At 41.2% G+C, this 10412-nt stretch overlaps 1 protein-coding gene across 1 annotated transcript; it reads left to right on the top strand.

Annotated features, from left to right (window-relative positions):
* Positions 1-6207: 6207 nt before the first annotated feature.
* Positions 6208-6834, top strand: LOC127136737 (uncharacterized). The gene has a single exon (XM_051063264.1). The coding sequence runs from the start codon at positions 6208-6210 to the stop codon at positions 6832-6834; it is 627 nt and encodes a 208-aa protein (XP_050919221.1).
* Positions 6835-10412: the final 3578 nt, after the last annotated feature.

The raw sequence follows: 10412 nt of genomic DNA, 5'->3' as shown, positions 1-10412 counted from the left end.
GGAGTTTAGCATCGTGATTTTGACTCAACAAGTTTTCCCCAGTAGCGCGATATTGGAGGAAGAGGGTCCATCGTACGGAGATGGAGAACGGGGTTCATTGTTCGGCAGTAAGATCAAAGAAGTTGTGGGGTTCAAGAAAAGCAAAAAAAAAAAATAATAAAAGAATAATCCCCAGCGGAGCACGAATTGTTCGATTGTTCTTGGTATCCAACCACTCTTCACCCTGATCATCTGAAAGCCGAGGTTGTTCATATTGACAGGTTCACAGTGGATTGGATAGGGATAGCCTGTTCATGACTTATTATCCCCAGCATAGGTCGTTGGTACGCATGCCACCTCAATTATCATTTTCCCTATTTTATGCCGATGCTGACAGGCATGAAGAGTTTTCCGGTGTTCAGACTGAAGTGGCGTTCAGGCCAGTTTCTGATGTTCAGATCGAAGAAGTTTCCGACGTTCAGGTCGAAGCACTTGTGGCAGTCAGGCCAACTTTCCGATGTCCAGATCGAAGAAGTTTCCGACGTTCAAGTTGAAGCACTTGTGGCAGTCAGGCCAACTTTCCGATGTTCAGATCGAAGAAGTTTCCGACGTTCAGGTCGAAGCACTTGTGGCAGTCAGGCCAACTTTCCAATGTTCAGATCGAAGAAGTTTCCGACATTAAGGTCGGCGCGAAGTGGCATTCAGGCCAGCTTTCCGGTATTCAGACCGAAGTGGTATTCAAACCATATTTCCGGTGTTCAAACTGATATTAATACTCTCATATTCCGATGCTCAGTATTCAGACTGATGAGCGGCGTTCAGGCCATGGTTATTCTTGTGTTACCATTTATTTTGGTATCCAGGCTAATATTCTTTTTAGGTATTCAGACCGACTATCACCATACCAAACGGATTTTTCTTTGAGATCACCTCTTTGCCGATTCTGACAAGCATGGTTACATAATTCCCAGTGGAGCGCAAATTGTTCGTCTGTTCTTGGTATTCAACCACTCTTCACTCTGATCATCTGAAAGCCGAGGCTATTCATATCGACAGGTTCACAGTGGATTGAATAGGGGCAGCTGTAACACCTCAAAATTTGCCCTCCTCTTCTTGGGACTAGTTTGGCACATTGCATTTCATTTTAGGACATTAGGCATTGCATTTTGCATATCATATGAAAATAAGAAGTCATCCTCCAAAGTCTTTTCAGAAGATGGATATGTTACATGATTCAAGCCTGAGGGTTTCCATGGATTGATGATCAACCATCTGAGGGTTTGCACTTCAATTAGGGTTTTCTGATCCTTCAAAGGTCTTGAGAATTATCTTGTTTGCAAGGATATATTATCATCATCATGGTTATGTCATCATCCAGGGTTTCATTGTTCATGCTCAGGTTCCTTTAGATTAGGGTTTTGACCTCTGGTCAACCCTAATCAATGACTTTCTTCCAGCCAGGGTTTCTCAAGGAGTTGAGGCATTCTATTGAGATGGAGGTCACATGGTATTATTGAAGAGCTTATATGAGCTAGGGTTTCATCACCTTAATCATGTTCAAAAGAGGTCCATTTGTCATTCTAAGCATCTATCTTGAAGATTTTGAAGCCATGGCAAAAGTTTCCAAAAATGGAAAGTGACCTGTAATTGAAAGTTTCCAAAAATGGCAAGTTTTTGGTCCACATTCAACTTGACTTTTCAACATCAAAGAAGATTCAAATGGATTTTTGGTGAACATTAAAGTTGAAGATCTTTCTATCCTATTTTCAAAAAGTCATATATCATGTCCATCTGATGAATGGGTGAGAAGTTATGGCGAAATGATCACAAAGTGTACATGGAATTTCAAAGTGGCATACCTTTTGATTCAAATCTCCAAATTGGTCCACTCTTTTTGCAAAATGCTTGTCATGACCAAGAGATTCCAAATCAACCATTGCCATGCATAAAAGAGGCTCATATGATCATGTGTCCACACATGTGCATTTTGGAGGGAAATTGGATAATTCAAATTTTGGTGATCATGCAAGCCAATTAACACTTCCATGTTGATTGTGGGATGGTTTTAGGTGAATTTGTGCCTCAACATGGCACTGTTCACGTGCACTTTGTACATGCTACCTCACACTTGCCATTTTTGCAAAACACCCCTCATTTCACTAATCTCAATTAACCAAAGCCTAATTTGATTAACAGCATGATTAGCACATCATATATAAGCCTAATCATAACTGCATTTGCCATAACAACACATTTCAGATATGAAATTCAAGCTTCCCTCCATTTTTTCTCTCACTTCAAACTTCAATTTTCTTCACACAATTCATCAATTTCTTTGCATAATCATGATTATGGAGTATCATTGAACAAGAATCCACGTTTGGTTTGAAGAATTTGGTCCAGAATTGAGCAGATCGAAAGCATGACCATGTTAATGGATCTTGAGAATTGAGCTAGTTTCACGTGCCTTCAATCACTATTTCTTGCACAAAGCTTCATAGGAGGATTATTGGAGCATATCTGGAGAGTTTCAGCACCTGAACACGCGATTCCAGCTACTGCCATCTCAAGTAGGTTGAAATTTCATCATCCTTTTTTGCCAAATTCTTGCCATAAACCTGTAGATCTTGCTTAGGTGATCATGCTGATATGTTTAGAATTGATTTTGGTGAAGAAATGAGGAAGTTATGTTGAATTAAAGTTTAGATCTAGAATTTGTTTTGCTTCGATCCATGAGATACATGATGAATTAGATTACATGAGCATGATATTTGAACTCTACGTTGAAAGACCTTTCCAATGATATATGATTTGTAAGATTCTGGGAAATTTCACATGCGCCTCCGCCGGAGAACCACCGGAGAAGCCGACCGGAAACACTGTTCCGGTCGTCTGGTTCATGTCCTTAGGGTTTGTGATGAGCATGCTTTGAACCTTGCAAGCGTGAGTTCGAAACTTGGCTCACGCTTCTTTCTGATTTCCATTTGATTTTTCCATGGAACGCTGCGTTTCATATTGAGCGCTTGGAAACTCCCTTGCATCAAATCGATTCCTGGTGTATGCGTTTTGTGAATTAATTTTTGAATTTTCATTGACCTTGCGCGCATCAGTTCGATTCCATGCCATGCAGATTTCTGAATTTAATTTTTGAGCGCTCATTTGGTCCTGGCACGCGTGGGTTCAATACCTGGCTGAGGCATTTTGCTAATTTCTTTTGAATTATCATGTTCCCTCCATTATTTCATTTTATTTCTTCAATTTCAAAAAATCACAAAATATAGTAGGATGCTTCAAATTGATCCCAATTTTTTTTCACATTCTTGTTTTGATGTCTATTATTTTTTGATATTATTTGCATGAATTGTTTGATTCTGGAATATTATTTTGGAGTTTTATGAATCCATGTTGTGCTTAATTGACATGCTTCATTCATTTGTTAGTGAAATGCTCATGTTTAATCCAATTGACTTGAAATTTGGCATGCTTGATCTTAACATGTGATTTGATTTTCTGGCTTTGGTTTTGCATTTTTATCATTTGATACCACTGTTTTAGACACATGAACATGTAGTGTGACAATTTGTGTCACAATTTTTATGTTGCATTTGTGCATTTTCATTCATGTACCATCTGAGCTCTTCTGAATTTAATTTTTTGCATGATGTTTGCTTATAACATGAAATGCTTGGATAAAAAATTTCATGATCATTGGATACATTTCTGTTTTAATTTGGATTTTATAATTTGATTGTCCATTTGGTGCTCATTTGTTGGTCTTTGTTTTACATGAATCATTTGATGCCTTTTCCTTATGAATTGGTCTTGGTCCTTTTGAGGACACTTTCTTGTTTGATTGAATGTGTCTCATGTGAAATATTGAGTTCTGTTTTGGCCATTTGACTTGCTTTTGAACCTAGTCTTGGTACTAGTGGTTTGTATACATACTAACATTGATTTGTGTTTCAGGTTTGAGCATTTTGCTTTGATGGTTGGTGTGGTCTCATTATTTGAGATGCAATATGCTTTTGACTACTGACTATTGTTGTATTGTAGGTCCATTGATGTGATGAATTCACTTGAGTGCTTGCACTTGTGACTTGCATTGTGTAGATATTGGAAAGTTCCACTGTTGTTTGTTGGTTTTCTGAATACAATATTAACTGTTTGTCTTTTTGTACAGGTACATTAGTCGCTAGCTTTGCTTAGTCACTGAGGTAGTTTAGCCTTCTCACTCCATGTAGTCTGGAAGCCCTGTCACTTTTTTGGCAGGCATTTGGCTGAAGTCCTCTTTATGAGGCTCTGATTGTGTATGTTTATATTTGTGCCAAAGACCTCCAAGTGAGGCATGTTACTTGATAAGTCCTCCTAAGTGAAGAGGCTATTGACAGATAGAAGGGATTAGCAATCAATCCCCTGTTAGTCAGTGAGTCGTTCATTATGCTCGCACTACGTGCTGATGCTCTTGAACAATGTACCCAAGATCCTTGTATAGAGTCAGTCAAGTGGAATAGGGTCCCTCTTTCTGGACCCCCACACTTTCTTTGACTTGAGCTCACCCAGGCCAGGGTTAAGAGCATGAGGTCTAACCCTCATTACCACCTTTCATCAGCTTCACCCTAACTCTTAATGTTAGTGGTTAAGAGCTTCAGCATACCCCTACAGTTTTGGCTTGTTTGTCGAGGTTGATATGACCCCTCTTGACTAAAGCCCAACCACTTGTCTGAGCCTCTTGTTTGTATATAGAGTGTGATGATAGATTTTGATGTGTTTATCTGCTTTCCACTTCTCATCTCCTTTTCTGCAGGAGTCGTATGATCAACTTTCGAGGAAGTTGAACGTACGTACAGATAGACTTGAGTTGACTCACTTCCTGTGTGAGTCAAACTCTTGTTAGAGACCTCAACCTAGGGATTTTGTTTGCACGACAACTATTAGGCTCGAGTCAGTCTCCCTTTTAGTTTGTTATTCCCTTGGTCTCTGGTTAGGAGAGTTTCTCCCCTGTTAAGGGGAACTACGTCGCCCTGATTCTCATACCAGATGAGATACGTAAGCAGGAGATCGAGCGAGATCTCTCCGGGCACCCTTTTCTCTTTGTGTTTGTGTGACAACTATTAGGCTCGAGTTCCAGACTCCCTATTAGTTTGTCAATTCGGCAACCTTTTGTTTTTTTGAGTGTGTTCACATTTTTGTTTCTTTTGACGTCTCAGCGTCTCTTTGTGTTTGTGTGACAACTATTAGGCTCGAGTTCCAAACTCCCTATTAGTTTGTCAATCTGATAACCTTTTCCTTGGTGTTCGCTGGTTAGCGTTGGTTATTGTTCGGAGTCAGATGTAAGCCCAGCTATTGGCATTCTGTTTCCTATTTGTGTTTGTTTGTTTGGAGTCGGATGTAAGCCCATGTATTGGCATTCTGTTTCCTTTTGGGTGTTTCTTTTGACGTCTCAGCGTCTCTTTTCGGTGTTTGTTTCGGCGTGTGTTAGCCGAGCTACGAGTGCTCTGATTCTTACTCTGGATAGAGAAGATACGTAGGCATAAGACGCGATGTCTTAGCGAGCATGCCTCCCTTTTCCCCGAACTACGTTGACTTTGATGTTTGTTTCTGACAAACTACGTAGGCCTAGGATGCGACATCCTGCCGAGTCCACTTCCTCCGTTTTCTTTCACCTGTTCATTCCAGTTTGTGCAGATTTCTTTGAGCAGTTTATCAGCAACCTTTTCCTATTCTTTTGAGCGTGGATCCCGTCGAGTACGACGGACGTGAGGGGTGCGAACACCTTCCCCTTGCGTAACTGAATCCCGTACCTTGCAATCTCTGGTCGTAAGACCGTTCCTTTCCCTTTCTTAGGTTAGTCCAGCGCTCCCTTTCCGTCATAGGATGAATAGCGTCGGTGGCGGCTCTGTATTTTTTCCCGCAGGTTGTTTTTCGTGTTGCGACACTATGTATTGCAGTCTATTTTCCCTTCAAAGGATGAATGAAAGTTGTGATTTTCTCTATTGTGTTTTCCTTTATTTATGATTGTGAACGTGAATTGTCAAGTAGTGTTTGCAATGAATAAACATGAATAACTAAAAGAGCTTTGCTTTAACATAAAAAAAACATTCATGCATCATTTGCATATTTCAAAACACAAAAACATAAAAAAACTCATTCATCCACCCTTTTTCTGACCAGAACCACTCTCCAAAGCTGACTTTCCGGTGCGATACACGAGGACATCAGCAAGATGTCATGGAGCAACTTCAAGAGAACCAAGATGTCCTTCAAGAAGAAGTATCCCAGGTGCGGTCCCAAATGTGGCAGTTGATGGAGACTGTTCAAGCATTCGCAAGTGGCCAAGAGGTTAGGGAAAAGATGCAAGAAGAAATGAATCAACGTGCCAGTACTACCAATCCTCCTACCCCTCCAGCGGTCGAGACTCCGAATCCAGTTCCTCAAGTTGACCCTCTAATCAACATTAACACACCCAGTGGTGTTCCAAACGGCAATCCTCGTCCGCATGTTTTTGAGATAGACGACCAATACGATGCATTCTTCAGCCCAAGGGCTGCTTCTCAAGATGGCGCCTTCGGTTCAGCAACCAACGAGGTGGAGAGGAAGGTGAAGGCTATCGAGGAAAAGCTCAAGGCAATGGGGAACACTGATGTTTTGGGCCTTGATGCGGAAGAAATGTGTCGGGTACATGGGGTCATCATTCTGGCCAAGTTCAAAGTTCCGGACTTTGAAAAATATAAGGGAAATAGCGACCCTATGACGCACATCAGGACATACTGCCGAAAGATGGCTGCCTATTCCAGCGATGATCAATTTTTAATGCAATTTTTCCAAGATTCCCTCAGTGGGGCATCTTTGGATTGATGTATACAACTTGAGGGCATCCATATTCACACATGGAGGGAAATGGCTGAGGCATTCCTCAAGCACTATCAGTACAACACTGATATGGCACCTAATCGCACGTAGTTGCAAAATCTGACTCAGAGGTCTGAGGAGTCCTTCAAAGAGTATGCCCAACGATGGAGGGAATTGGCTGCTAGGGTATAACCCTCATTGCTAGAAAGGGATCTGGTGGACATGTTTATGGGAACCCTGCAAGGTCCATACATTGACAGAATGGTAGGGAGCACCTCTTCGGGCTTTTCTGACCTGGTCTTAGCCGGTGAAAGAATAGAAAATATGATTAAAATAGGAAAGATCCAGAACTCTTCCAGTACTTCCACTTCCTCGAAGAAACCTTTTGTTCCCTACGGTAAAAAGCGAGTAGGTGAGACCAATGCCACCTCCATCATTCAAACAAGAAATGCCATTTATCCATAAGTAGTCTCCATAGCTCCCGTCCAACCAAGTCAACAAAAACCATTTACAATTCCTGTTCAAACTCAACAACAACAACGCTACCAACAACCACAACAACAACGTTATCAACAACAACCACAACGTTAACAACAACAACAATATCAACAGCAACAACAACAAAGGATACGAAGACCCGAGATAAGATTTGACACGGTTCTTATGCCGTATAGCCACATTCTACCATATTTATTGAGGGGATCACTTGTACAACTAAGGGAGTTAGAACCCCTACCAGCGGTTCTTCGTCCCGGTTATGATGCAAATGCCCGCTATGAATTTCATTCTAGCGCTCCTGGGCATTCAATCGAGAATTGTAAAGCATTAAAGTACAAGGTTCAAGATCTTATTGATTCTAAGGCAATCACGTTCACCCCCAAGGGGCCAAATGTAAATAACAACCCGATGCCCCCTCACAACAGTGCAGCCGTGAGTATGATGGAAGTTGACAATGGAAGGAGATTGATGTCCTGTGTGGACGAGTTAAAAACACCCCTCATTGGGATCAAGAATGCTTTAATAAGGGATAATGCCTTTCCCATCTGTAGTAATGACTGTGAACACTGTCTAATTAACCTGTAACAGTGTAAGACATTGAAGTATGTCATATAACAATTAATGGACCAAGGGATCTTGGTGGTAGAATGCCCGTCCATAAAAGAAGATGTGTATACCCTCGAGATATCATACGACGAATTCCCTCCTCTGCAAATTCCATATGACTTCTCTCAGTTAACTCTGTCAACAAATCCTGTTACTCCAATCATAATAACAGTTCCCACATCATTCCCGTATGTTGACACCACGGCAGTCCCATGTGTGTATGACACCTCAGTCTACATTCATGGCAAGAAGAGTCAAGAAGAACCGTTTAAGTCTAGTGATCCAATTACCAATATCACTAGCACTGGCGGAATTACAAAAAGTGGAAGGATATTTGCACCGACACTCACTCCAATTGGAACTATCAATCCTTCAACGTCAGACAAAGGCAAACAAATTGATGGTGCTAGTCAAAGACAAGACCCTGCACCTTCCAATGAAGTAGACGAGTTCTTACGCATTATCAAGAAGAGCGATTATCGAGTGGTTGATCAGCTTAACCAGACACCCTCGAAAATCTCAATGTTGTATTTATTAATGTGCTCGGAGGCCCATAGGGATGCTTTGGTAAAATTTCTGAGGACAACTCACATACCGCAAGAGATCTATGTTTGTCAGTTTGAAGGGGTAGTTAACAATATCGCTACTAGCTTAAGCTTGGGTTTCAGTGATGAAGAGCTTCCCTCCGAGGGGAGGAATCATAACAAGGCTCTCCACATTTCTATTGAGTGTGTGGACACAGTCCTATTAAAAGTTTTGGTAGACATTGGGTCTTCCCTCAATGTGATGCCTAAGACCTCCTTTGCTAAGCTAACTGTCGAAGGACTTGTAATGAAGCCGAGTGAGCTTATAGTAAGAGCATTTGATGGGACTAGGAGGATTGTAATCGGTGAGGTGAATTTGCATATGAAGATTGGCCCCCATACTTTTCTTATCACTTTCTTCGTAATGGACATCTATCCAGCCTACAGTTGTCTGCTTGGAAGGCCTTGGATCCATTCGGCTGGTGCAGTCACTTCAACCCTCCACCAGAAATTAAAATTCTTAGGTGATGATAAATTAGTTGTTGTCGAGGGTGAAGAGGACATTGTGGTAAGTCACCTCGCATCTTTCCGATACATTGAAGGAGAATGAGAGATGAGGGAAATCCCATTCCAATCTTTTGAAGTTATCAATGTTGAAATGGTTTTCCCAGCAAAGGATGGATCAAAATATGCCGAATCTCCAATGGCATCTCTTAAGGACGCCCTGACAATCATAAAGGATGAACACCCCCAAGGATGGGGAAGATTGCTTGAACTTCTTGCCAATAAGGACCGACCGGTTTAGGATACAACTCCCAAAATTTGAAGAAGCCCGCGCCGATAGCTACAAGGGGATCAGTGCTCCCGTTATCTGAAAACTTCTCAAGTGTCAGTTACCTTGATAACAACCGTATCTGTGTCGTGGAAGACGACGAAGAAGAAGATACCGGATTGATCTTCACAAAGACTGACGGAAAGGGTGCCACCAAATAGACCGAGGTTGAAATACCTAAAGTGACCTTGATTAAAATGTAATTCCCAATGTTGTTTTCCTTCATTTTTATCAAAAGAACCCATGTCGAGCCCAAGGGATGGGGGAATCATTTGTAGGGCCTCATCAAATTTATTTATTAATCATTAATGAAAAAGGTTCATGTTCGCAATCAATTTTGAGATCCTTGTCTTTTATTTATTTATTTCACCTTTTTCAAAATGGTAATTTTATTTTAATTTTTTTTTTCAAATCATCCTTTCTTTCATATCAATAAAAGTGTGGACCTTAAATCATGCAGATCATCCTCGACAACCACCAATGACAATTCTGCTACGGTCTCATACGACTTTGACAATCCGATTAATCAAACCGATGAAGAGTGTGAGGAAGAGGCCGAACTCCCCGAAGAATTGGCAAGGCTGCTCAAGCAAGAGGAAAAAGTCATCCAACTGCATGAAGAATCAGTGGAAGTGATTAACTTTGGGACGGATGAGGAAGCGAAAGAAGTTCGAGTCGGCTCCGCTCTACAAGACGAGGTGAAGGAAAAATTGATTGAGCTCTTGAAGGAATACAAATATGTGTTTGCATGGTCATACCAAGACATGGTCGGTCTCGATACTAACATTGTGTTCCACCATCTACCCCTTAAAGAAGAATGCCCTCCAGTAAAGCAAAAGCTACGAAGGACCCGTCCCGACATGGCTATGAAAATCAAGGAGGAGGTACAAAAGCAGCTCAACAACGGCTTCCTAGCGGTCTCAAATTATCCTCAATGGATAGCTAACATTGTGCCTGTACCTAAGAAGGATGGAAAAGTAAGAATGTGCATAGATTATAGAGATCTAAATAGAGCAAGTTCCAAAGATGACTTTCCACTACCACACATTGATGTGCTAATAGATAATACCGCTCAGTTCTTTATTTTCTCTTTTATGGATGGTTTCTCCGGTTATAACCAGAAC

This window comes from Lathyrus oleraceus, chromosome 4, assembly GCF_024323335.1.
Source record: "Lathyrus oleraceus cultivar Zhongwan6 chromosome 4, CAAS_Psat_ZW6_1.0, whole genome shotgun sequence".
Classification (NCBI taxonomy): Eukaryota; Viridiplantae; Streptophyta; class Magnoliopsida; order Fabales; family Fabaceae; genus Lathyrus; species Lathyrus oleraceus.
The sequence above is the reverse complement of the archived record's forward strand: the minus strand, read 5'-3'. Positions and strand labels throughout refer to the sequence as shown.